The following is a 27,870-nucleotide window of genomic DNA, read 5'->3' on the forward strand; positions in this document are numbered from 1 at the left end:
TTTGTCCAGGGGCTCCAACCAACATTTATATTCAAGGACTGGACACAGTCACTCAACTATCCAATGAGATCAGAATCCTGAAGGAAGAAAACTTGGGTTTACAGTCACGTCTGCAGGCCAGCACAGGTACTTCATTGGAAAGCCAGCAGACATTTGAGAGAAGTTGCCTTAATTTTGGGAGTGGGGTGGTATACTTAAATGAGCCCATTCAGTCTCTCCTCTGCTCTCAGACACAAGTAAGGAGGTGGTGCAGTTGAGGGAGGCGGTGCTTACAGCACGTGCCCGCCTGAAGCAATCAGAGCTGGAAGCTGAGCAGTGGAAAGAGGAGCTAAGACGACTTCAGGCCCACAGTCAGGAGCAGGGACAGCAGATTCACACATTAAGGCAGGAGCGACAGGCCGGGCAGGAGAAAACCAACAGGTGTGTGCAGATAGAAATCCTGTCTGTCTTGATCTCTCACTGTTATATAATTAGAATGTATCTGTGCATTGTCAGGCTCCAGCACGAGGTGTCACTACTGCAGCAGCAGCTATGTGAGAGCAGGGAACTCATCCACTCCCTGCAAAGCGAACTACACGTTTATGATCGAGTGTGTTCCAGCACGAAGGCCAACAAAGGTCAGCCTATTAAACTAACTATGCACGGCATGTTACAGTATAGCATAGATAATTTAAAGCCCCTATGTTCAGTGTTCCCATGGAATCCCTTACTTTGGTGCCATCTGGTGGTAAATGAATGAACCGATAAATAGACTGAAAATAAGCAGACTGCTCAATTTTTTTCTAGGGATGGTATTTTAGAGAAAATATTTTACCTGGATATTTACTGGTAACTATTTAACCATTCCCAACCCACAGCCCAGCTGCTTTCAAACTCTTTAAAGCTCAAGAACGGTCTCTCTAACTTTTGACAAATATGTAAATAAAAGAATAAAACCCTCCAAACCCCCCAAAGCACCAAAGCACTACTGTTTCCAAGACTTTCTGGTAATTGTGCATTTTGTCTTCAGGCTACCTGTGTGAGGTCCCCGTTCTACCAGTAGAGCTGGGGGAGTTGTTGGGAGAGGTGAGGAGTCTGCGAGCCCAGCTGCAAAACAGCGTCCAGGAGAACAGCGCCCTCAAACAGCTGGAGCTCCACAAGCAGCTGGAACAGAAGCTGGGTGTGGGGTCGCCTCGGACTCCCTCTCTCTCTGCTCTCACTGCCAGCCCTCAGAGAGAAAACTTCTACAGACGACAGCTGCTTCATGGTGAGACAGAAGCCTGTGGGCACGACTCCATCGTACTATGCTGTAAAATGCTTGTGATGCTCAGTGTGCAGTGGTAAAGTTTGCAGTGTGTCCAAGCGAGGTTTGCCTGTTTGTGTGCTCCGCAGACCCAGCTCCATCTCCACCAGTCAGGGACATTGGTCTCTTTAACTGTGGATCTCCTGGTCCTCCCTACTCAGACTTGGATGACAGCCATAGCACTGCCAATGGTGTGACTTAACTTCACCTCAGTTACTCCAGCTTAATCTGACTTTAATTTGTTGTCTTAATATGAAGAAGGTTGCTTTGCTTTCTAACAATAACAGCACCTTGGTTTTTGGTTAATGTGCTTGTTACTGAATAGTTTCAATTACTGATAATCACCATAAAACTACAAAAAAAAAAAAAGACAACAGTGCCATTCGATGTCCTTCCACAATAAATTCCAGCTCTTTTATCTCCAGCAGACCCTCTTGATCCGCACTCTGAGTTGGAGGGCGATGCCCCTGATGGATCGTTTGCAAACCGAAATGGTCGCCACGCCATCGGTCACGTGGACGACTTCAGTGCGCTGCAGCAGCAAGTCCTCGAGGGCCGGAGCCTTGTCCAGCGCATGGAGACAACCCTGCAGGCCTGCCTCGGTCCACCACTCCTGGATGGCAATCAGAAACAGAGCAGCGAGCTGGTGTGTTCTCGTGAACCTAACCTAACCCAGAGAGTGAGAACTGAAAAAAATAAATAAATAATGAGCACAAGTACCCAACTGATTTGTGTTTGCAGATTCTGGATTATGGATGTATCAAGAGTCTTCTGTCCAACACCAAGACTCTGAGGCAGATCTTGGAGGAGGCAATGTCTCTGCTGAAGATGTTCTGGAGAGCAGCTCTTCCCAGCACAGATCCCGCCATCCAGAATCTTAAGAAGGTTTGAACATTGCACAATATTTTATGATTTTTATTTGGGGGGGGGCTTTCAGAGCAACATTTTATGTTGAAATAAGTGTTAACAGAGCATATGTGTGTGTGTGCAGGAGCAGTGTATGCAGGAGGAGATCTTGTCCCTGAAATTGCGTGTGTCTGAGCAGGAGGAGGTTCTTAAGGGGACAATACAAAGACTGAGGAGCACCAGCCGCACCAAGGAGAGCATGGAGCACTTCATAGTCAGCCAGTGTGAGTGTTTACATGCATGTGTGTGTGTGTGTTTGTGTGTGTGTGTGTGTGTGAGACAGAGAGAGAGAGCAAGAGAGAGAAAAAGCAATGTGGACAGGGAAAGTGTACTCATCCCTTTACTCATGCCTAATAAGGCAACAGTGCATGTCCCTGTAGACTGTTTAGAGTTCAGAAACAATAAACTAGGTGGTTTGTGCTCCTCAGGTCTGGTACACAGGCCTCTGCAGAGTTTACATAAACATACAGTGCTGCTTCTTGTATCCCAGGTCCAGATACAAATCATTGTGTACTTTAAGTCATACAATAACCAAAAAAGATGAAAACTTTTACTTCTTTTTCACAGTATCAAGGACTCGTGACGTGCTGAAAAAAGCAAGGACAAACTTAGAGGTAAGCCATATATGCACCCTCCATTACGTCACTTACATATTCTTAGGTATCTGTGTCTCTATTCCATAGGTCACAGTGTTGTGCTCATCAGGATTATGTGTTGTAAATTCATTACTGTTGGCTTTTCTGTCCCAACGGTTCCTTCGTCCTGACCTTGTGTTTCCTCTCCTCTGCCCTCCTCTCTTCCGTTCCATGAAAACCCCCAGACGAATAAGCTGAGGCTTTCCTCTCTAAGTTCCTCCTCTTCCTCTCCTTATGCTGGTAATTGTCTGACATCTTGTGGGCTTGCAAATAGGTAGATGTCCCAGATACACGTTTTGCATTACTAGATGACATAGTTCATCCCTCCTTAAGTGATGATGATCGTGTACTCCGGGGCAGTTTTTACCTGTGTGTGGAGTTTTGCTTTTTCTAATCATGTCGGCATCACAGCTTTACCATCCTGTCTGACAGCAAAATCCATCTCAACTTGCATTTTTAGCATTTACTTGCATTTCTTATTAATATAAAACAGGGGATATAATGGAGGTGATTCTGGTCTCAAATAGCTCACAGCACGCAGAGATTTGCTATATATAAAGAAAATCCCCCTCCAACTCTCCTTTATTTAAAACAAAATAAGTAAAGTTGGTTGAGTAGTAGTTTCAAAAGGCTGTGAGTTGTTCCTGAGGTGTTCTAAGTGTTGTTTTACTTCAGCATACCTCTAATATTAAGGCTGAGTCTATTTAAGTCTTCCAGCGTGAGTGCAAAAATAACTGCACAGTCATAGTTTCCACTCTGTATGTCTGCTGAATGATGTGCACACAAACTTGTGCGATGACTTTAAGGAAGGTTTTACTGCTTTGTTCATGCCACAAGACGTGCAGCACCCAGAGTTTGTGTCTGTGTGAAAGATGTTTTAAGTAACAGCATTTCTTATTCTTTTATCATCCTCAGCTTTTCACCTGCAAGGAGTTGTTCTTTGGGAATTTCCTTACAAATAACATTTTGCACAGCAAACTGCTCCTGGCTTTGTTTTGAAAAGAATAGTGGGACATTTTGGGAACTAAATATTATATCTGTAAAATGGTGCATACACATGCCAGGGGTCACCTGCACATCTGTGAAGGTACCATTAATGCTGAATTACAGTACTGTGCAAGTCTTGAGACACCCCTCATTACCTTGTATTTTGCTTCCAAGGAGCCAGATTTTCTTGCATTTTTTAAAGTGCTCTTGAGCAACAGTTCTCTTTGTCTTTGGACACTGGCTGCTTTTTCACTTATTTTCAGTCCAGTCCTGACCATGTTTGTTTGGTAAGCCACTTAACACTGACCTATGAATCATTCAAGCATAAAAAAGTCACCTAACTCAATGGATGAATCAGTGTTGTCTACAAATAACAGACAACTTAGCAAAGAACCAATTTCAAATTATATCTTTAGGCACTTTTTTACTAGCAAAACACATTTCTTTAGTGTAATTTACAAAAAAAAAAAAATGCCAAAGATAACATAGTTTGACAGGCATGAAATAGTGTGGTGATTAATAGGTGATTCCTTATTGAAAAATTGGCATATCTTAGCATGCAGTGTGCAGTGTGTCCTTAACAACTGAAGAAAACTGGACAAATGGAGGACAAAATAAGTGGGAGGCCTAAAAGCTATATAATAGCATCTTAAAGTCATGTCCTTAAGAAATAGGAAAGAATCCAACAAAGATCTGACACAGGACCTGAGAGCTTTATCTACTGTTCACTGAAGCCTCATCAGAAAGGAAGGGTGGCTGTCAAGAACCCATTAACAGAAGGGAAAGAGGGAGAAAAGGTTGAAGAATGCCAAATTACACAAAAACTGGAGTGGAAATCAGTGGCTACATCGGCTACATTTTAGCCCGTGGTGTTAAAGATCAGTGTCCTTCAAGAAGCCTGGAGAACTATTCCTGAAGACTACCTAAAGAAATGACAAGAAAGCTGCCCAAGAGTTCAGGATGTGTTGATGAATAAAGGTGGCCGTACCAAATATTGACTTTCAAGCTTGTACAAGCTCTGTTTTTGCCTTATATGCTGCAATTTCCATGTATGTTTTGCATATTCTTCAATAAATCCCTACACAGATTTCTCATTTTCCTAGCAAAAGATGAAGAAATGAGGGGTGGTGTAAGACTTGTGCACAGTACTGTAAATATACAGTATATTGGATAAACCTATACTGCCATTTAAATGCAGCATAATGCCAAACTTCAGGTATTACAGCATCACTACTGTAGTAAATGAGTCTGGCCTGCCTGGAGTTCAGAACTGCCACCCAAGTGAAAACTTGTGGTACATTATGATATTTAAAATACAACAAGGAGGCAGCAAAATTGTAAACAGATAAAATCCAACATCAAACAAAAATGAAACACCTTCAACACTACAGCAGTTTGTTTTCTCATGTCCTCATTGTTGGCATTCTCATTGGACGACAGAGGTAAATAGAATGTGTCTATATTTGAAAAGAAATATAGAAAATATTGGAAAAAACATATTGAAAAGAAATTCTCAAATTCAACATTTGATATGGTGTCCTTGTACTTCCAGTTAAATGTATGAGAAGAGAAAAAAGGAGAGCATAGAGAGACGAGGACTAAACACTTCACATGCTTCTTGGCTAACTCTTAGAGTGGCATGTTCCTCAAAATGTCAAACTATTCAGTCAACATTTCACCTCCCTGATCACTCTTATTAGCCTGCATTATGTATGTAAGGATTGCTTACTAATAACTTGCACCTCTCCGTCTCGTTCTTTTCCTCCAAAAAATGCAGCTGAAGAGCCAGGAGGTGCTGCCAGAAAGCAGCCTGCTGATCACTGTTTCCTGAAGGCCGGTGGTGCTTCTGGAGTCACTGTGGCTGCAGGCAGTCAGCGAATGGCAGCGAGAAAGCGCAGCAGCCAGTGCCTGCTTTAGACTTTCAAAGAACCAGCCTAAATGCTACGAACTCTGACCTCTATGCTGAAACAGCCAAGACCCACCATCCCACCCTCTTCCTTCCCCTCCCAAGCTCTACCCTCTACCTCTGTTCAGCCATAAATACTTCACTCCTTCGCTCCTCTGGGCACTATGTGCACAGTGTAATCTGCACCTGGAGCCTTTCCAGATTCCCTTCACCCTCTCCCCCGTTTGTGACATCCCCCACCGTGATGTGTATTATTGTCTTTGAGTGATACAGTCAGCAGTTTGCCTTGTTGTTTGTGTGTCAGAAGAAGGTGTTTAAAATGTGCCTATGGTGGCTTCAATGATGTGATGGAAGTGGTTGAGGATGCCTTTAGATGCTGAGTTCTCCAGAAACGATTTGGCTATTTATCAGGTAAAGAATTTACATCATTGGACAGATGTAACATTTTTAAAAAGGAGGGTTTCCATTGCACACTCCCTTATCTGCATTAAAGGCATCCCAGTGAGAGCTAGACAGCCTGCTGATGGAAGAGATGTTCATGCATGTTTAAAATGGCTTGTGAGAGGAATTCTGCACACACGTACACGCATATATACCTATATATGTGTGCGATTGAACACCGCCCACTCAAAGACAAGACAGCCTCAACTTTGACTGCCACAGAAATGCAAGTGCTTTTTTTTTTTTTTCTTTTGTGGCACTTTTGATTAACAAGGACACCTTTTTGCAAATGCAATGCAAAGAAAAATGACATCGACAATGTATCATTACACACAGTGGAGGAATGTACATTAGGTAGGCAATCACTGCTAATAGTTGCGTACTAGCTATATCTGTGCTTGTCGAGGAAGCTTATGAATGGTATGCCAGCCAAGGGTTATAAATTGTAGAACAAAAGCTGGAGAAAGGTTCCATTTAAGTCACAAACCTCCTCTTTTAGACCCCACAGGTGCTTTATTGGCCTCCAACTCAAAAACACTCAATAAATCAAGGAAGGTGATGCTGGCCGATTCTGATTTCCAGGCTGGACTATAGTTTGTAAAAAGAGGCTGGAGTACTCAAATGGAACCAGGCTAAACACGCGTATTCACTCCTCTGCAGGAGTTCTCATATGAGCATGTGCAATAATGATGTAGTTTCTTGAATGATTATGCTGCACTGAGTTATTACTACTTTGCCTGACACTGAGTTAATATCACTCACACTCATATTAATGTTAGGAGACGACCAGTGTTACGATTATACTTATTTTTCTTGAGTGTTTATGCATGACAGAGATTGTAAATGGTGGAATCTAAGATATGGAACAGGGAATTGCCAAAACTTGCCAAAGTTTGAACTTTGAACTCTGTACTTGCCTTATCCATGTGAATGACAAATTGGTCGGATCAGGTCGGAGGGCCGCCTGAGTGTTACGTTATCGGGGGGCCCGTTGAACCACAGAGACGGTAACCGTTAGACAGCTCTGTTCATTTTATTTAGGATTGTGTGACTGAAATGAGCTCCTCCTTTGGACCAAAATCTCAGCTAAGTGGCCGTGTGCCATTGTCTTTGCCATTTCTCTAGGTTCAGACCGTCTTAGCATTCCCATGGCAACGGCAATATGGATTATCCAGTTGTTACAGATGATGCAAACTTTGGCAGGCTGCTGGTGGGGTCATTGTTCCGTAATTCACTCACTTCACATTTAGTTTGGTGTGTTTTCTTGCTGTACATTTGCCATTTTATGCTGTAAAGAAAAAAAAACAAACCTGCTTCTCTGGATGATATTTTATGGGAGTGTGTCAGTGTGCGTGAAAACATCCAACATTTGCTTTTTTGCAAAGTTGATTATCTGGGTAGCTGTGCAATAGCTTGATATGTTTTATTTTGATGTTAAACATCATTGAATTCTGAGTATGTTTGCAATGTATGATTTACATGCAGTGTACGTTAGAGGATTGTGTCACTTTGAATCAATTAGTCACATAGGCTGTGTCTGCTATGTAATCCCAAACTATGCCTTCATGATATTTAAGACACTGCTCACAATGCCATCCACCTGTAACGAAGCTCTGATTGATGTTGCTTTACTTGCCTTTAAATTTAGCTTGAGAGCCTCCCAAGTCTGCTCTCAGTGGTAGAAATGGCCTTGAACAAGCGTCTACCTGAGTTCTGCCAAATTAGGTTTTGTTTGCGCTCGAGTCTTCAGAAAAAAGACAAAAGTTGCCAAGTTTTACAAAAGGGTAAAAAGTTTTGAAGATTTGTGTACTGTAAATAATAATTAAAAAAAAGCCAACGACTGAAGAGATTCTGAAGTGTTTGATTCACAGAGCACCTTATAGGAGCGTAAACAAAGCCTTTTTATTAAGGAGGGAATCAACAGTGCTTTGTGTTGAGTTGCATACTGTATGTATATTGTGCTCTGATAGGTGCAGCTTTTTTCCCCCCAATTTTGTGCATAATGAATTAGAAGGCCGATACAGGACTCACAAAGATCCTGTCTCTGATGACAGTTAACTGTGTGTTGTTTTGGCAAACGTATTATCCCTGAAGGATTTTGGGAAAGAATAAATAAAACACTTTAAAAAGCTTTGGTGGCTTTTTTCTGTTTATTTTATGATTCAGATCACCAGCAGCTTGTGCTTGCGCTGTTATCAGTAGGACACCCAAGAGTGATGTCACAGTGTGCTGACATGCTGCAACAAGGATGAGCGGTTGACGTGTAGTTTAAGATCAAGTCTTCTTTCAGCTTCGCCCATCTGCCTCCATAAAATGCTCTCTAGCATCCTCCTCTGTTACACCAGCCCTCTGCCTGTCCTCCTTCACTACATGCATTAATCTTCTTTGTGGTCTTCCTCTTTTCCTCCTTCCTGGCAGCTCCATATTTAGCATCCTTTGTCTAATATATATCCACTATCCCTCCTCCGCAGATGCCCAAACCAACTCAGCCATGCCTCTCGAATGGTCTCCAGTGGTTTAAGATTAAGTTACTCAAATGAAGACCAGTATTTAGGTGAGGCAGTGGTTTATCCATGAATACATATACAAGGATCAAGTTAAACAGAAGACAGACAGGAAATGGGATCAGTACACCCTCTTTATTATTTATTTGCAAACAAGTAAAACCTTGTACAATGGATCCTTACACTGCTCCTGCAAAGCATTTTAAAACATTCATGTAACCCCTGTAAAATTCAAGTTTTGGTTTTAACCTTAAAACTCAGTGGCCAAGTTTTCCAGACATGGATTAGGTACAGTCTGAGACTAAAAACTACCCCCCACCCCCTCCCACTTCAGTGGAGATCTTTGAATTTAGGACTAGTCTTAATCCATGTCTGAGGAGCTGGCTGCATGGCCACAATCCCTTATCATATGAAACTCTTTGGATGAAACTTTATAGGTAGGCTCAGCATTTACAAAACACTTTTCAAACATCTACTTGAACACCCAACAAGATTTATGAAAGCCCCTTTTCTAAGTCTGTGGAGTATACCAGTTATGGTTATATACTATTATTAAGGTGCTGACGATTAAAATAACTTTTAAAGTCATCACACCAAAAAAAAAAAAAAAAAAAAAAAAAAAATTATATATATATATATATATATATATATATATATATATATATATAGTTTAACAGGCTTTTAGGAACACGTGTAAGCAAACTTTGTACACTTAAGTTCATCTCTACAGCCCTGTTGATTCATCTGGTAATGTGCCTCTGACTACTGTTTGAGGTGTGTTCATTTACCTTCTAAATGTGCGTTATATCACTACTGTATCATCATAAGGGGCAGATGGTCAATACCAAGCAGCAAGTTGAAATTGTTTGCATGTACAGGCCTCTGTTTACGACTATACAGTACATGTAACAGATACAGTACATTCCTATGATCCTGTTCGATAAATACAACTCCATACAGATACACACAAAGCACAGCAAAATATCTTAATTAGACTAAATATATCCTGTAGTCCAGAGAAGCTACAGTACATGAGTTGTCTGCTGCATAGTTAAAAGCTTACATCAACACTCCTGCTCACAGAACGGTAAAGTGCTCAAATACTTATATCAAGGCAACAGCAGAATTAAGTGACCTTTGACCAATCACTCCCTGTGTGGAAAGTGGGTTTCCCTGTTAAAACAGATGAGTACTCCACCTACAGTGACCAGAACATTACCATGAACTGAAATGTACATGACAGACTTCACTGAACAACAAGAGGCAGCGTCAAACTCTTGTGGGTTATAAATTATCAACACTACAACCCAAAGTTTGGGATCACCACTGTCCTTGTTTTTGAAAGAAAATCACTTTTGATTTTTCAGCTAATACAATGAAAATTAATGATTAATACATTGATTTTTCATAAATAAAGTTCCCTCTTTTTAATGGAGGCATGGTGGCCCATTTTCATGAACCTTCACTTTTGTTTGAATGGCACACTATATTCACTAATGTAAATTTATCATGAATTTAAAAAGGCTGACTGATCACGTCAGGCCTCTGTTACACAGGCCTAGAGACCGGTTGGCGACTGCTGGTCGTTAGGGGAAAAATGCTGGCAGTCGCTGTGAAATCGCCTGCTAAGCCCGTCATACACGCCAAAAACTGGTCAGTGATTCCATGGTAGCCAATGGTCGCTAGTGAATAATGTGTATTCCCTGATCGGTTGGTGAGTGGTTGTGGAAAGTTGCTTGTTGTCGTTGGGTGAAATGGGTTGCAAAGAGGTATACAGTGCCGCACCGAAAACCTTCTTGTGATTGCTTTAGTCGCTAGCGGACTGGCTCAGTTTCCCATAGTTTGTGTGGAAGAGCGCGACACAAAATGGAATCAGAGAATGTTCGCCTTCAAAGTAAAAGAAAATTTACATCTTGAATGCAAACTATGGGCAACTGTGGTAATCTGTGAACAAATTAATCATACGGTGGTATTTTTGCAACAACCAGCAAGTTCCAGCAACCGCTTGCCAACCAGTTAGGCCATACATAATTCCTTAGAGACCAGAGATTGTCAGAGGGGTGCCAAAAGGTCTCTTTCTGAAAATATGCCTCTGTACAGCTATGTGAAAAGGTCCTTTAAAATAAGCAACCATAACTTAATTAACCATTAACTGATTAATCATTTCTGATTAATTTCAAGTTCCATTAAATGAAAAGAAATTTGCTTTTCTTTCAAAAACAAGGATGTTTCCAGGTCACTGCAACAGTTTATGTGCCTGCTGCTTCCTAAACAAGAATAAACATACTTCTGGGTTGAGCTAAATTTTAGTATTTCCTTTCTCTTTTTTATTGCACTTTAACTTCAAGCAATACTAACTTTGTTGCTCTCTGTCTCAGCCTGTTGACCCTGACTACAGGTCAGTTTAATTCATCTTGATACTCAGCATTTACTCAGTTAAAAGCTTAACAGAACCAGTGGAAAGGCAAATACGATCACACAACACTGATTAAATTCAAACTCTTGATTTAAAAACACCTTCAAAACCCAGAATCCTATGTAACATATCATTCACAGGTCCTCTACCTGAAAAAAGTCACACGTAACATGGATCTGCACCCCAGAAAAAAACAATAGAATTAAAAAATGCAGCAAACACTCGAATACACATAGTGATTTACTCAGTCTCTGATTTGTCTGCAGATGTCACAGGTAAAAGCCACAGTATGGTTCTCATTGCTTTCTCCAACTCCTGACACACACACACACACACACACACACACACACACACACACACACACACTTCGCTACTATTGTTTAGAGCCCTATGTAGACAGAAGTGCAGCCTCTTTAAAACCCAAGTCACAGCCACGGGCCTCTAGCTCATCTGTAAACTTGTTTCAGTGCAAGATTTGGCTAAATGTAACTGACAAATACACACACTAAAACAAAAAAAAAAACAAAACAAAATAAAACAGCCGATTACAAACATGCTGCTGAAAGCACTGGGGAGCACCCGAGTTAAGGTTTAAATAGGCTTGTAAAGCAGAGATGTGACGTATTTCTTCTTATATCTGTGAGTCGCACTCAGGACCATTACTCCATCCTACAGAGGGAAACAAACCCAAACAGGCTCCAATCAGTGGGATCCACACTCACAGCAAATATGCTTCAAATGATGAAAATGCCAACTAATTTCCATATTGGATGACAGTTAAAGACATTACCACAAACATTCTCAGCGCAGGATTGGCTGATTTATGAATAAAAAAAGGTAATATTCCTTGGAATAAAAGGCAAAAACAAGTGGCAGGTGCTGTTTCTGGCTCAAGTGCCAAAGCAGTTCCTCTGATGGCAACTTGACTTTAGCTCCATATGGGAGTTATGACCAACAGACCTCAGTGTTACAAGGCCCAACTTTACAGCAGGAATAAAAAGGTAGTTGGGTTTTGTTGAGTCGCTTTCAGCATTCAGCTGCACTAAAAGCCACTCTTAGGAGTCACAGTGAACCTTGTGCACTCTACCAAACTAGCCAGCCAGCACTAGCACTGACTAATAACAATAAGGTCATTCCCAGCTTTATTTTTTTTAAGTACACAGTGGTTTAATGGGAACATAGAGTGTAGTTTTTCCAGTGGTTCCACTATTTCATACACTAGCCTGACTGGCACATTTGATAAATCAGATTTCATGCCAAAACATGCAATGGTCACAAAATCTCTTTGTGCACATGGAAATGAATTGTTCCCTTTTTCTTTTACTATCACTGTGAAACTAATTGTATTTCAATAGGAAATATGTTTTTATTACCATCCCTAATAAAGTTGTTAACTAACATAAAAAATAAGGCAAGATAACTGTAAAAATAAGCTCTGTATGGGTCTCAAAATATGGTCTCTGATGTAAAATGATTCACATCACTGACAACTTCCCCCAAAAGCAGAACATCTTCCCTTTGTATGTAAATGGAAAAGGTGGGGGGGGAAAAAATTATGATTAACTACTAACCTCTACTACTAAACTATGTGGGTCATTATGGCATTCTGCTGCGAGTGAACCTACCTTTATTGAAAGCGCATACAAGTGATTTAGCATGACGTGGTTGGGTTCAGGAAGCAGGGCAGGGTCACACTGGCAACAGACAGTAAGAGGAAAATCACAAAGAAATCAGTAACATGAAAAGATGAGTCACATCAGGGTTTGAGAACTGACATCCAGTTTGTAAAGTGACAGATGAAGCATGAAAGGTGGAGATACTGACAGATATATTGGTGTCCTTGTTGAGAATGACTTGAAGCAAGTGAGGTGGGAGGATGGGTGGGGCTTTGAAGTGTTCCTCAGGTCTGAAGCTGTACTGCTCTTGTCCATATGGGCCAGGAGGGGAGCTGGACAGGTCTGAAGATACAACAATCACATTTACATCACAGTTCACACACGCGCGCGCACACACACGCATACTAAGAACTTTATTAAAACATTAGCAAAAAGAAAGTCAAAGTTTACTAAAAACAAAATAGTTGTGTGTACAGTACCACTCACACATTCATATCAATGGGTGGGTGGGTGTGTCCAAACTTCTGACTGGTACTGTACTTCTGCATTTATTATTCAACCCGCTGCCTAGGAGCTGTATTAACACTTAAACTGCTGGCTCTGTTAATCCAAGGTCAGGAAAGGCATGCTGTGATATGACAAGGCACTTTTCCAGTTGCTATTTATGCAAGCTGATTTCCTTGACTAAATAACTGAATAACAGAGCGGGCTGACCTGACGTGTCGGAGCACTCCAAGGAGTCGACCTGAAGGGCGTCAAACACCTCAAAGTCAGACTTTTTCACATGGATCAGGTTGTTAATGGTGCCCATCTGGCTGGTTACTACCGGCTGCAGAAAAAGAAAAAGAGAAATCATCACAGAGGAAATGAGGAAGCAATTGTAAAATGGGCAGTTTCCTGAAGATCTTTCCCTTAGGTTTAAGATCTGTTTAGCTGCTTTCACCCATTGCAAGGGCTTTTCAAGTATCACACTAAAAAGAAAAAAAAAGAAAAAGCGAGAGATGCTGTTGTACCTCTGAGGGATCATGCACCCACTGTCCATCTACAAAAAACTTGTACTGGTGCTCTCCTTCAGGCAGGTCCAGAATTGCTACAAAGTCATTATGGCTTCAAAGAGAGGAGAGTATTAGTGTGATACCAGAATCCCTCATCTACAATCTCTGAAGCTACATAATTACCACAAACTCACTCATAAAAAGATAATGAACGTGAGAATGTACTGACATCTACTTCCTGTTTACCTTTTATTTAGTGGTATCTTTGTGCTCCAGTTATTAAAAGAACCAGCTATGCAGACCTCCTTCCCACCTCCAGCCCAGCGGATCACAGTGGGTCGAGCCTGAGGACCAGTTTTAACCAGGTCATCCATATCTGGGGTGAATTCTTTCTCTCCTGATGTCTGAAAGTAACAAACATGCAAATCCCAAATGTAAGCTGTCCTGAGAGAAAAGTTTTGAAATCTGGGAAGCTCATCATGAAGTTTCCATACAATAATCAGTATTTTTGTATGCATACCTTAGTTTCAGGCCCGTGGGTGTTGAAGGTGTTGGGGTCATCTGTGCTGTCCACCATCTTGCTACTGGGTTCATGGTCTTTGGAACTTCCTCCACTGTCTGTGCGATGGGCCTTGGTGCCATGGCGATCACCGGCCACCCTGTCACTTGTGTTGCCCATGATGCTTTACTTTTTTTTTATAATACCACTGAAAAGAAAGGACAGTATGTTATGCTTCTATGGCAGGCCCTTGAACCGTCTCTTCAAAAAAAGCACACTGATTTTGGTGACATTTGACTTTTAGGCTGGGCTATAATTAGTAACAATGTGTTTTGACCAACAATGTCTTGTGTTTGAATTTACTCGAGAACAATGTCACCTAGGATGTTCAAATTCACACCATAGATGCATCTACTAAAAATCTTAGATGAGTTTGAATCTCGGCGACCTTGACCTCAAGGTAAAGGTCAAGGGAAAATTATGGGCATGGACAATGGGACCTATGTGTTATCTCGGTGAGTCAGTGTTTGGAGAGTTACATGTTTGTGAGAGGGACAACGTTCAAATCAGCTAAAACGTCTGCAGGGGGTGGGCTTTATTGTGCCCAACAACACGTGTTTTTTTGTTATTTTTGGAGTTAATTAGTATTTTAGAGGGGTTTTTTTTGCATCTCTGTTAGTTACTTGTAGCTGCTATACAAGGAAAGCTCAATTAATTGGCAGCCTAATTTATTGCATCTGCACCAATGCAAACCCCTAAATGCTGCTGACAACAAATTACAAGTCGGTGTTGTGCCAAAAAGTGATCACCAGAAAACGATTGCCCGTATTTAAACTGTGTAAATGACTTGCTGACCTATAATCTGAGAAAAATATGTCAAACATTTCTCTCGTGAATGATATCAAGTAATTTTGAGTAAGAAACTACATTTCTGTCACAAGGTAGACGCTGCAATCAGTTTTTGGCAGCGACTTTTATATATTCTTTATTTATTAGGGTAAAAACTGTGATCGGTCAGATTTTAAAGAGAAATCTGGCCAAGAGGGCAGCAGAAATCAGAACAAATATAACATTACAGTCTATAAAGATATTTTAAGTTACCAAAGAGGACTGGATTTATTATGATGTACGTGCAATAATGCAGAGTCATAAACATAATTGAAAAACAGGTCATTTCTTTATTTTATATTTAAGCCCTTCATAAACCCTATTGACTACACTCTAGTCACCAATATAAGCAAAGACATTACACATAAAAGCACATAGAAACATCGAAAATCACTTTATGGCAGACGATCACTTTTTGGCACAACACCGGATATCAATTTGCCACGGTCTACCGCCATTTATCTGTAATGACAATACATCACAGACAGAGGCTGAGGCTGGCCACAAGCCTATTGTGGTGTATGTGTAAATATAAACTGCGCCTATTACATGGAACCATTTGTTTAGTATGACAAACACCACCGTAACACGATGAGCAACAGCCTGACTTACGCAAGAAGCTAAACGGTTTTCCAGTAGGGCTAACTGGCTTACTAGTAGGCTAGGCAGATAAAGAAAGACAGATGAAACAGTGACTGTCTCCTGGCCGTGAACCTGGACTTGAATCAAAAACCGCATAACGTAAATAGAATCATGCTTTCAGGCATAATGTAGTAAGAAAGCCTCCATTAGTTCACGCCCACTAGCTAAGCTACTTCCAGATCAACAAGTTTTTACTACAGAAACTTAAAGAAAACCATATACATACAGTTTTACCATTAGTAAATAATTATGCGTACCCATACAGCTTGCTAGCTCTGACTTACCTTGGTTTCCCCGCCGGCTGCTGTTGAGCGGTGCCCACCTCAGGTCACTTAGCAGGAGAATATTTTTAGCCGCTGCTTGCAGTTAAAGTTAGCTGACTGCTAGCTGTCACTGTCCACAAGCAAACGATCAGACTCTTTGTCCTGTTTAACACGTCTGCGCCGCTTACCGCAAAGAAACAAAAACTAGTTTTTGCACCATTTAGTTAGAACAGACAGAAAAAAAACCTCCCCCAACACCCTCAAGCTGGCTGTACTGACTTCAGTTTGTGTTTTAGCGGAGTGAGACCCACCTCTTTTACAACAACTGCAGAGAGGGCAGCGTTACGGAGAGCGGTCAGGACCAAACTAGTTAAAACAGAAAAATAGGGTGAAGGTCGACACCAAGCAAACATCTCATGAAAACAGCCTAGCCACAAAATGAAGACGATAGAGACAGCCACAAGGAATTACAATTTAAATAGATATTTTGTGACTGCATAGTTGAAAAAGCATGGTACTGTGGTTTTAAGTGTTGTCGCAGAGGAGTGTGTGCGACTGTGGAACTGTTACCTCTCACCTTTTTATATTTCTCTTCCAAGGAGTCAGACATTACTGCAATTTTTTAGTGCTCTTGAGCAATAGTTCTCCAGGCTTTCAAAGTTTCAGTCCAGTTTTCAGTCCAGTCCTTGTATCTGACCATTTCCATAGGAATGTTTCTTCTATTTGTTAAGCCACTTAAAACTAACCTATGAATCATTCAAGCATTAAAAAAAAAAAAAAAGCTCCAAACTAAAGGGATGAGCCTGTGTCATGTCTTCACATAACAGACAACTTAGGAAAGACCCAATTTTAAATTGTAGCTTTAGGCACTTTGTTCTTTGACGCCTGTCACAAAAACACACAATTTGTTCCTATTTCTTTAGTTGAATTTACAGAAAATGCCAAAAATAACACAGTTTGACAGGCATAAAATAGCATTTTTGCACCAACATGATTCCCAAAGAGCTATTAGCCAGAAAAATTGGCATGTCTTGACCCAGGTGTGCAGCATGTGCTTAAAAAAATCTGAGAAAACCAGACAAGTGAAGGAGAAAAAAGTGCCAGGCCTAAAAAAAAATATCTACAGCAAAGTTTTGACACAGGACCTGAGAGGAGAGACCTTAGAAGATCACATTTTCAATAGGGTTGAGGTCAGGGTTTTGAGAAAATCATTCCAGAAGCTTAATGTTATCCGGCTTTATCCATTCCAAAACCAGTTTTGATATGTGTTTGGGATCATTGTCATGTTAAAACACCCAACAGTGTCCAAGTTTCAACCACCTAGCTGTTGATTTGAGGGGAGGTTGATGGATTTGGAGTTAGTCCTTCATTATTTCATCCATTTTGTGCAATGTACCAGTGCCACTGGCAGCAAAACAGCCCCAGAGCATGATGATACCACCACCATGCTTGGCAGTTGTTAGTGTTTTTAGGTTTGAAAGCCTCTCCTCTACTCATCCAAACATACCTATTGTCACTATGGCCAAATAGCTACATTTTTGTCTTGTCTGACCATAAAACATTTATCCAGAAGTCCACTGGTCAATTTTGTAGCAAGGGCTTCTTTCTTGGTCAGCACCCCCTCAGTCCATGGCAGTGTAAAACTCACTTCACCATGGACAATGATGCCAGTGTTCCAGCAGCTTCCAGTTTATGGCAAGGCTTGGTGGTTCCTAAACATACTAATCAATTACCACTAATGTGAGTGAGATGATTTGGGTCTTCTTCCAGACCTTGGGAAATTGATGACACATCTGAATAACTTGAACTTATGGACAATTGTTTGAATCTATGATTTGGAATCTGCAGTTGTTCAGAAATGGATCCAAGAGACCTTCCCAACTTGTGTAAATCTATAATTCTCCTTAGATCTTCAGAGTTCCTTGGACTTTCCCATTGTTCTGAGTATTGGTCAATCCAGTGAGAACTGTCAAACAAATCCTTTATGGTGGCAAAGAGAAATGATCGGTTATAGTCAATCATGATCACTGATGAGAAGTTAACAGGCCTTGGCCTTGTCAAGTTAAAAGACACTGTAGAACCTTCAGCACCACTTTGTCTTTATTGACCACTTGGCAAAGCTTTTCAACACATCAGATTTTACATTACTTATGAGGTAATATCACCATTCAAACCTCCCTGGAAAGACCAAGTTTCACCAACTAATAAGTTAAGATCAGTTTCAAGCTCCAAAAATGTCACATAAACTAAACACAAGAGGTTTTTATCTTGCATGCTACATCAAAACTTCCCCCACTTGGCTGTGTGAAAGAATATGCAACAAAATCAAAGTTAACTGTAGAATGAGTGTGTTGTGGGTATCTACGAACACCTACATAGGTGGTTGAAATGAGAAGTGACACATGACAAAAACATGCTCCTTGCAAGTACTTTTCATCATTAAAACCCATAAATAACATAACTGAAAAGTTACAAGCAGTATAGCTATATACTGATGTTATCAGGTTTAAACCCAGATAAGGCACATTTAAATGGGTATCAAATACAGGAATCAGTGGTTTTAACATTGTACAAGATGTGTGTCTTCTTTCACACACTATTCCAGTGTATTGCTTTGTTCAAGCAAACAATTTTTAGTGGACGGCTGCTGACTGGAGAACAGTTTGTCTGGACCTGCTGTCACTTAGGTGTTTACAAAAGGGTTAAATTATGTATACAGTGCATAGACGTGAAAAGTTCATAGCGTCATTTCTCAAACAAAGAAAAAACAACACATTAGCTCACGTTTGTTTCATCACAGTTTAAAGGAACATCTGTGGCATAAATTAAATAAGCCATTATACTTACTACCTTTTATGGGTTATTTCCAGAACTGTCTTTTTGTAAAGGTGTGTAAATAATAAAACATGGGGAGAGTGGAATGTGTTACAGTAAGACAAAAATTAGAGCATGCATACCACAAATCATTAATGCTTTAACTACTGGGAGAGAGCTCTTAAAACATACATTTCTATTCTCCATCATTTGATGGAAGTCATGCTCTGTATGTTTTATCTCTGTCTGCCTTTTTTGGAGTTATTTCAGGCATTTTCAAACCTGACAAATACGATAAACTTTTTTTTTGTTTGCAGTCATTTGGAGATCCCTAAGCCAGTCTTCATATATTCATAAACCACGTAGCTTAGGCTGACTGCAGGAATGACTTTCATGAAGTTTGGCAGGATGCCCCGGTAGAGTCCAAAAAACCCATCTTTGGCTACAATCTTCTTCATCAGAAAACTCATAGATGGCTGGTCTGATTGTTCCAGAGACGCTGCAAAGAAATATTAAGTTTAGAAAGCCATTAACAAGCAAAAAATAAATTCACTGGCCACTTTGTAAGGTAAACTTGTTCAACTATTCAATAATGCAAATGTCTAATCAGCCAGTCACATAGCAGCAACTCAGTGTATTTAGGCATGTAGACATGGTTAGGACTACCTCCTAAAGTTCAAACTGAGCATAAGAATAGAGAAGAAAGGTGATTTAAGTGACTTTGAATGTGGCATGGTTGTTGGTGCCAGACAGTCTGGTCTGAGTATTTCAGTATTTTCTGCAAAACCACCTCTAGGCTTTACAGAGAATGGTCCAAAAAAGACAAAATATCCAGTGAGCAGCGGTTCTCTTGGTGAAAATGCCTTGTTGATGCCAGAGGTCAGAGGAGCATGGGCAAAAGTTGAAGGCAACAGTAACTCTTTACAACCAAGGTGTAAGGAATTCAGATTGATTCACACATGACTCGGATGGCAAGAGTTACTGATCAATCAGTGTGATCACTGTGGTGCATCAGTAAAAATGCTCTTGAACCACGTTGGTCTTCAGTAAATTTATTTCTTCCTCTGCTCAGTGGTAAGGATATAACTTCCCGACAGTAGAGCCTCTAGGCCTTGTCGTTTGTGTGTGTTTTCTACAACAATAGAATAAAATAAAAGGCATAACAATTGTACATATTTGCAACATTATCTGCCAGTTGGCATTCTACATAACACTAGAATACTACATAGAATTACTGCATAGAATAGAATTCTACATAGTACTAGAATCTACATGGGATGCACATCCATCATCAACATTAACAACATACAGAATCTAACGTATTCCTTACTCCCAAACGCGGTGCTAGCAAAAATGCCTCGAACAGATTGTGATAACATCAAGAACACATGAACACATGGCTTACTGGGGGCTGCCATCTTAGTTCTGCTGCACACACTGAACAACACCCATGCTTCTTTTTACAACCATCTGCTCAAGATATGAAATAGCAGCAACATCCATAACTCAAATAATTTCTACAAAAGAAAGGAAACTTACTCTCCAATGGACTCACACAGGGTCCTACCATCCGTTCTAAGCAGTACCAGCCATCCACCGCCACTGCTCTTTTTCAGCTCTGGCATGGCAGAAACCAATTTCTTTAATGAATAATGACTGACAGCCTGGCTAACCAATAGTAGCGACCGATGGCCGGGATTTAACAAATACTAGTTCGAACAACCTGGGATTTCCTATAGTCCAAATTGTGATAAGGATCACAAATCTTCAGTACAGCCGACCCCTAATATGGTGCGCCATATTCGCCCTAAGGAGACGATTCATTCAGTTGCTGTTCCCTTCTGGAAAGGCTGGAAGCTTGATGAGTTGTGCCACTGGTCCAATTTTAACCTCCGCTGTTCGAACTCGCCCGTCTGTACCGGGGAGGACTTTGCTGACATGGCCAACTGGCCAGGATGCCCTCGACAACTGGGGGTCAACGACCATGACCACGGCCCCTGCCCCGACATTCTCTACTTCATTCCACCACTTGAAACGGGTCTGTAGAGTAGGCAAGTAATGCCTTATGAAGCCTTTCCAGAATTGGTTGGCCAGTACTTGACACTGCCTCCATCGACGACGACTGAGAAGCTCAGACCCCTGGTAGATGGCCTGAGGCATGGCAGGGTCAAGCCGCCCCATGAGAAGCAGGTTTGGTGTAATGGGCTCTGGCTCTGCTACATCCGTAGAAACATGCCCTAGGGGTTTTGAGTTCAGAATTACTTCCACCTCAATTAAGACTGTGGTAAGCACTTCCTCAGTGACAATTTGAGAACCCACCATGGTGTTCAAAGCAGCTTTGATAGATCTAATCTCCCGCTCCCAGGCTCCCCCAATTGGCTAACCAATAGTAGCGACCGATGGGCGGGATTTAACAAATACTAGTTCGAGCAACCTGGGATTTCCTATAGTCCAAATTATGAGAAGGATCATAAATCTTAAGTACACAAGGTATGCAGAAATGCATTTTTGAATCCACAACACATCCAAACCAGTGTTAATTTTGACAGCAAATTTTGATTTAGTTTTAGTCATAGTCTTTTGACGAAAATGTAATTTAGTTTTAGTCATAATTTAGTCATCTGAATAGTTTTAGTTTTAGTCGACGAAATTATCATAAGAACATAGTTGACTAAATCTACAGTCGATTTAGTCAACTATAATATAAAGGGTGTAAAATGTAAATGCTTTTTCTTCAGTTCCCTTGAATTAGTCATTATACACACTTATATTATAACACCACCTTACTGAGATAATACAAGCGTTTTACAGCAGGACACGCTCTGAAAGGTACAGGACAGTGTTCAGGACTAAGATTAGGAAAGGCTAATCCACCGCGGTGTGGAGATTTTCTCTAAACACAAACACTAAACTGGGAAAAACACATTACCCTGCATGACATTAAAATGCTTACCTTTGCATGGAGATCTGAATGACTGGTTTGCAGATGTTTAAGATTTGTCGTGTTTTTACCCGAGATAGTCTCCCCACATGGTTTACACATCGTTTTGTTTGTCACGGCATCCAAGGACAAATGTGTCCATACATCGGCTCTCCTCTCTCTCCCTGCTGACATTGTTTACGTAACTTAGTTCTATCGGAAGGAACGACAAATCGCAGGCTTGTTTGGTCTTCCCGGGTTTAGAGCAAATTTGTGCATCTGTGCATTTGATTGGATGTTTTCCTAACTTGTCCCGCCCTGTCACAAAATTAAATCAGTTCTGACTGGATGCTTTCCTAACTTGTCCTGCCCTTTCACAAAAATTAAATAAGGTCTGATTGGATTTGGTCCCTGCCAAGCATTTTCGTCTCGGTTTCGTTCGTTGACGAAAGTGTCAATTCATTTCGTTATCGTTTTTATCGTTTAAGGTAGTTTTTATTTAGTTATCGTCTCGTTCCCGTCATGAAAAAAAGGTTTGTCGACGAAAACTATGACGAAAATATTTCGTCAACGAAATTAACACTGGTCTAAACTTGAAGTAGATGAGCTACAGAAGCAGAAGACCACACTGGGTGCCACTCCTGTCAGCTAAGAACAGGAAACCGAGGCTACAGTTCACACGGGCTCAGCAAAATTGGACAATCAAAGAAAAAAGTTGCCTGGTACAATGAAGCTGTTTCTGTGGTGACATTCGGATGGTAGGGTCAGAAATTGGCATAAACAACATGAAAGCATGGATCCAACAGTTCGGACTCCTGGAGGTGTAATGGTGTGAGAGATATTTTCTTGGCACACTTTACAACCCAATTGAAAATCATTTAAACACCAGAGAACTTCCTGAGTATTGTTAATGACCATGTCCAGCCCTTCAGGACCACAGTGTGCCTATCTTCTGATGGCTGCTTCCAGCAGGATAACGCACCATGTCACAAAGCGCAAATCATCTCAAACTGGTTTCTTGAACATGACAATGAGTTCACTGTACTCAAACAACCTCCATAGTCACCAGATCTCAATTCAATAGAGCAGCTTTGGGATGTGCTGGAAGGGGAGATTCTCATCATGGATGTGCAGCAGCTGTGTGACGCTGTCATATCAACATTGATAAAAATCTCTGAGGAATGTTTCCACCATCTTATTGAATCAGTACCACAAAGAGGGAGTTCTGAAGGAAACAACAGGTCTAACCCAGTACTAGAAACATGTTCCTAAAAAAGTGTCCAGTGAGTGTAAATTCAACTTTTTTTTGGAAAGAATCCACATGAAATTCTGAAATATGCATCAACCAGGAAATCCTCAGTAACAGAGAAGAGGATGCTCTCTGTGGGTGTAGGGCCAGTGAGGAGGAAAGGCTCTGGCTTTAGACTGACTCTGAGCTGCATCAAAGTGGATGGAATATTTCTTTTCTATTCTATTTTATTTCTCTCTCTCTCCCCTCTCCATTATGTGGGCTGTAACACGAGTACATGTTGACATAAAACATGGGTCACCTTTACAGAAGCTTTACACCACCATGCATATCTCGCCTGTCTTGAAAGATATATTATGCCATTATTATGTAATGAAGGGGCTACCCATTTATGTCATTACTGTTTTCAAATGTCAGATTGTGTTTACCTTGTGCCTGCATCCGAGTGCGCACAAGTGCGAGTGGATAGCTTGCCAGCTGGCCACAGGTACTAGAGATGGTCCCACAGCCCAGCAACACCAGCACTCCAGGGTTGGCTGAGTCTGTGGCGTAATACGACAACCAGGTGTTCTTTAGAGTCTGGAGAGTTATGGTGAGAGATAGGAAAATTCACGTTACGCGCAACATCAGCATAACACAAAAAAAATGAATCTTATTGAATTTAATGTAACCCTGCAATACAAGATTGATTTGTTTAGTGCACATTTGAATGAGCTAATTAACTAAAGTGCAATCCATTGTGAAATATCCCTACAGGGGCAGCATGCCTCACAAAGCCAGCATACCTCATAAACAGCCAGGTCTATCCCAGCATAGGGAAGGATGCCCAGTAAGTTTGGTATGTAGCCCTTGTAGAAAGCTTTGACGCCCTCCTTCCTCAGGATCTTCTTGGCACAATCAAACATTCCTGCATACTGGCCAGTTTTCCGAAGGGTCAGTCGAGTCTTTAATACCTTAAAGAGAAAACGTGCATAAAAGATACAAAGGTGGTCAGATTCTATTGGTTTGTGTGGAGAGGAGGTGTTATTGCATCCAGCGAGGCAGTATCACAGATCTTGTTACCTCCATTGGGTAGATTGCTGTCTGTGCTGTGGCCCCAGCCAGAGAGCCAGCCATAAACCTCTGGTGGGTTTCAATCTTCGTTCCCTCTGATGATAACAGTTTCTTATACTGTAACAGAAAACATAAAAATCCACGATATTTGTTATAAAATCTAATAGCTGCAATCAAAAGTATAAAAAAAATATTTAAAATTTCAGTGGTGCAGTTCCTTACTTGTTCATATGCCATGAATTTAATCGCTGTCTCAGGTGCAATCTTTAAAACATTTATTCCATTTCCCCTCCACAGCGAAGTCACACCTCCCTCTACAATCATTTGCTTAAAGCCCCCTAGCAGACTTATCTGATTGGCCTTAGAAGAATGAACCTGCAGTGCAAAGATATGCTTTAAATAGGAGACTGTCACAGACATCTATTTATCCATCTATTTGGTTCATATCTGTCATATTTTTTACCTGCATGAGGACTTTCATTCGGTCCAGTGGGGCAGTACCAGTGCGAGAAACAGACCCTGCCACTGCACCTGCAACAAGCTGCTTCCACCAGCCACCTGTGCTCTTCTCTTCCTCTGTGAATTCATCTGGGATGGCAAGACTGTCACCTATGTCCAGAACCTAGTGATTACATAAGCAGATCAACAGAATTCATGAGCCCTGGCACGTCTGATTTACAGTCACTTGAAAAATAAAGTTTTCACAGGTCTCTGTGCAGCCCTGAACCTCCTTTAGCAGCAATAATTTTAAGCACGACCATTTTCTGTATGATTTTTTTCAGCCTCTCACATCACCGTGGAGGTTTTTTGGCTCACTTTTTTTTTTAAAACATTGCTTCAATTCATTGAGGTTTTTGGTCATTTACTTATGCACGACTGTCTTTTAAAATCCTGCCACAGCACTTTGGGTTGAGGATTTTTAAGACTGATACTGATGCCAACATCCTGCGATTTAAAAATCTGATGTATCAACCAATATTTCCTTTCTTTCAGACACATTAAATAGATTTCCCTAACATTTGTTATGTTAGGGAAATGTGTAATTATTTATGAATCCTTACTAATATGAACACTAAAATGCAGTTTGATAATAAACTTGTTTTATTGTTAGAACAATTTGCAACTTTTCAAATTTAGGCTGCGCTGCCACGTTCTTCTAGAAAGAAGAGGCTTTCTCCTGGCAGCCCTTCAAACAAGCCATATTTATTCAGTATTATTCTAATTATACTCTCATGAACTTTAAAATTTAATGTGCTAACAGGCCTGTATAGTCTGAGATAGAGCTCTTGGGTTATTTGCAGTTTCTCTAAGCATTGGACGCTCTGATCTTGGGCTTCATCTGCTGGGACATCCACTCGTGGGAAAATACCTGAATACATCATACCTGCAAACTGAGGTGCTCACACTGTTCAGTAAAAGTACAGCTGATTTACAGCACGTAGCTTCTACTTACCCTCTTAATTCCTATGGAAGCAGTAAGGGTGTTTCACAGGACTGCATAGACTGTATGTCCGTCAGCACAACACATATTCTAAGTGGTATGTCTGTTTCTGTATAATACACATTATAAAATGTCTTATACCTCAATTATTTTTGCCTTTGATTATGTCTCTTGGAAGGGTAGGGTCACTGAGGGTTTCAAATGTACAACATCAACAACATGAACGTCTCCTTTTGAGGTCAGTGATGCAGAAACAACTTTTTTCAAGTTGTAGTGTGAGTAGAGGTCAACATTTACAAAACCTTGAACAAGAGCTGTCAGCTACAAGGCTAAAACATCAAGAAAAGCCAAAAAAAAAAAGCCCCCCCCCCCCCCCCCCCCCCATAATCACCAAAACCTTTTGGGAAAACTGTGAGGAAAAGCTGAAATATGTTGTTGTGAGCTTCTTGTCTTTTAGCTAGAATAATCACTGAGCTGAATGAACCCTAGTGTTATATATACAGCGTTTTTGCAAAAGCATAACGGTGTTACAGCACGTTCCATTTGAAGTCGGAAACCAGACTTTCCGAGTTCCCAGTCGGAATTTTCAACTGGAAAGCCCTCTCAAGTCAGATTTATAACTCAGAAAGTCAGAGCAGCCCCAGCAATCCCAAACTAACAATCTGAGATATCTGCTCCAATATCTGATTCTGAAGTAAACACAACACATCATTAGTTAAAAACACACTCCGCCGGCAATGTAGTGCAAAGCTACAGGGAAAGGCAAAGGTTCTTAGAGTTAGTAGTGTGTGCTGCGGTCATTTGTAGGACATTTCCTGTATGACCACACAGTTCTGCTTGGAAAACACTTTGAACATGCAGATAGAAAGTCTGTCAAGAGAGGCACTGTTTTGCTCGTGGCTGAGCAAAAAAAGTCTTGTGCTGCACAAGTAACAGACCAGTCAAAGACGTCTTTCTTTGCACTATGAAGAGGTGGAGGAGTGAGCTGAGGGACACAGAGCATGGTGATATGACCTAATTATCTTGACGAGTTCACCACTTTCAAAACTGCTGCCTAGTGTGAACTGCAGAGGAAATCTATAAAGCTAGCGCGAGAGGACTAGACAGCATGTGATTTACTTCACAGCAGCTGCCTCTGTGTGCGCCTACTAAACGTACTTCTGTGTGATACAGACAATATATGGGAGTGTGTTTTATGTGATACATACCGAAGAATGTTTCCAGTACCGTATGATCTCTTCCAGGTTGTGGGCAGGGCATAACAGGAAGTGTTCCCTCCACTCATTCCAGTCAACCATCATGGTCCCATCTATATCCATACTAAGGAAACACAACTTTTTACCTACTTATGCTTATTGTGTTGCATTACATTACATGAAGCATATGTGACCCGAATTTCTTAACTTACACGTGGTATCAGTATGCTTAGCCACAATGTAACCAGACACATGTTACAGTGCTTTAAAGTCAAACCTCTGTAAAATTGTCAGGGCTTCTTCTCTGCTGATATCTATGCCCAGCTCTGCGAGGGACTGCTGGATCTCTGAGGAATCAATCCGCCCTGACAAATAAACATTCAAGTGAAACAAGCTGCAGTATTTGACTCTGTAAACGTTCACTGGCATGTCATGTGACTAACGCCAAGCATTCATTTCTTTCTTGCAATGAGGAAGCTCCTGCAACCTCACTCATCTCCCTACCATCATCGTTTTTGTCCAGGCTCTTGAAAGTCAGCCACAGCTTCTTCTCGTGTTCCTTCAGGTATTTGGTGAACTCGCTGAAGTCCAGACACCCATCTTTGTTTTGGTCACCAGACGACACAATTTTCTGCAAAGTGGAGATATAGTGTATATATAGTGTATTTGTTCCTTCAGTTATATGGACAGTCTCCACCTCTCTCACTCTAATACACACAGACAGACACACACACACACACACACGGGGGGGGGGGGTGTCACATTACTACGGAAATGCATGCAAAATGAGCAGGTCTGGACTTGAAACTCCTATCTGTATGGGAGCCCTCTAACCTAGCAGGCGGTTTACCTGTGCGGCTCCCTGGCGGAAAATGCCCATTGCCTTGAGGCCCGCTCGTAATTCAGCAACATCCACCTTCCCATCTTTGTTGGTGTCGAGCCTTTCAAACAGGTCCTGGTATGACCTCTCACTGTCGGCATCCCAGCACCGGGCATTTGATAGTAACGTCCGTAACGTCTGATACATTGTAGCGCTAATGTGCAAACTGTGTCCAGACGAGCCGTCCTGCAGAAAGGGTCAGATTAACAATCCATACTGAAAATCACCCATAAATCCAGTGCAAAATCCACATGCGAGCTCGTCGTCAGCAGTGATAAAAGGGACTTCTGCTTGGGTTATTCTGCAGCCTGCGCTATGCAAAGGTGTGCGGTGCTCC

General features: G+C 41.2%; 3 protein-coding genes across 6 annotated transcripts in view; 1 reads left to right on the plus strand and 2 right to left on the minus strand.

The window, feature by feature from the left end:
- The window catches only part of LOC115795334 (myomegalin), a 48,766-nt gene extending 40,477 nt beyond the window's left edge, over positions 1-8,289 (plus strand). For 2 of the 4 annotated variants that reach the window (XM_030751171.1, XM_030751173.1), the window contains exons 31-41: positions 10-126; positions 231-420; positions 496-617; positions 1,010-1,246; positions 1,372-1,473; positions 1,708-1,928; positions 2,024-2,167; positions 2,274-2,412; positions 2,756-2,802; positions 3,009-3,063; positions 5,588-8,289. In XM_030751171.1, coding sequence (XP_030607031.1) covers positions 10-126; positions 231-420; positions 496-617; positions 1,010-1,246; positions 1,372-1,473; positions 1,708-1,928; positions 2,024-2,167; positions 2,274-2,412; positions 2,756-2,802; positions 3,009-3,063; positions 5,588-5,727 — 1,514 coding nt within the window. In that variant the 3' untranslated portion in view covers positions 5,728-8,289. Of the gene's footprint in view, positions 1-9; positions 127-212; positions 421-474; positions 618-1,009; positions 1,247-1,371; positions 1,474-1,707; positions 1,929-2,023; positions 2,168-2,273; positions 2,413-2,755; positions 2,803-3,008; positions 3,064-5,587 lie in introns of all 4 variants that reach the window. The other 2 variants (XM_030751172.1, XM_030751170.1) reach the window with 2 other exon arrangements.
- A 1,052-nt stretch (positions 8,290-9,341) lies between these two features.
- On the minus strand, positions 9,342-16,346 carry prkab2 (protein kinase, AMP-activated, beta 2 non-catalytic subunit). The gene is made up of 8 exons (XM_030752875.1): positions 16,002-16,346; positions 14,209-14,395; positions 13,935-14,092; positions 13,707-13,800; positions 13,408-13,522; positions 12,902-13,035; positions 12,703-12,771; positions 9,342-11,746 (listed from the first exon to the last, which is right to left on the minus strand). The coding sequence occupies exons 2-8, from the start codon at positions 14,365-14,367 to the stop codon at positions 11,669-11,671; spliced, it is 807 nt and encodes a 268-aa protein (XP_030608735.1). The 5' UTR covers positions 14,368-14,395; positions 16,002-16,346; the 3' UTR covers positions 9,342-11,668.
- A 1,712-nt stretch (positions 16,347-18,058) lies between these two features.
- LOC115795661 (calcium-binding mitochondrial carrier protein SCaMC-1-like) lies at positions 18,059-27,870 on the minus strand. Its single transcript, XM_030751668.1, has 10 exons — positions 27,504-27,870; positions 27,158-27,284; positions 26,931-27,018; positions 26,666-26,777; positions 24,480-24,638; positions 24,239-24,391; positions 24,026-24,133; positions 23,749-23,916; positions 23,392-23,542; positions 18,059-19,293 (listed from the first exon to the last, which is right to left on the minus strand). The coding sequence occupies exons 1-10, from the start codon at positions 27,678-27,680 to the stop codon at positions 19,112-19,114; spliced, it is 1,425 nt and encodes a 474-aa protein (XP_030607528.1). The 5' UTR covers positions 27,681-27,870; the 3' UTR covers positions 18,059-19,111.

Source organism: Archocentrus centrarchus, chromosome 17 (assembly GCF_007364275.1).
Source record: "Archocentrus centrarchus isolate MPI-CPG fArcCen1 chromosome 17, fArcCen1, whole genome shotgun sequence".
Lineage (NCBI taxonomy): Eukaryota > Metazoa > Chordata > Actinopteri > Cichliformes > Cichlidae > Archocentrus > Archocentrus centrarchus.

Bases quoted from the DNA above. Each gene is read 5' to 3' on its own strand.
- prkab2 (XM_030752875.1), bottom strand. From the start codon at position 14,367: ATGGGCAACACAAGTGACAGGGTGGCCGGTGATCGCCATGGCACCAAG. The intron at 14,093-14,208 runs GTATGCATACAA...TGTTACTTTCAG, and splicing joins CCCACGGGCCTGAAACTAAG to ACATCAGGAGAGAAAGAATT. The intron at 13,801-13,934 runs GTAAACAGGAAG...CTCTCTTTGAAG, and splicing joins AAGATACCACTAAATAAAAG to CCATAATGACTTTGTAGCAA.
- LOC115795661 (XM_030751668.1), bottom strand. From the start codon at position 27,680: ATGTATCAGACGTTACGGACGTTACTATCAAATGCCCGGTGCTGGGAT. The intron at 27,285-27,503 runs GTAAACCGCCTG...TCCACTTTGCAG, and splicing joins TCCGCCAGGGAGCCGCACAG to AAAATTGTGTCGTCTGGTGA. The intron at 24,392-24,479 runs GTAAAAAATATG...TTTGCACTGCAG, and splicing joins GAATGAAAGTCCTCATGCAG to GTTCATTCTTCTAAGGCCAA.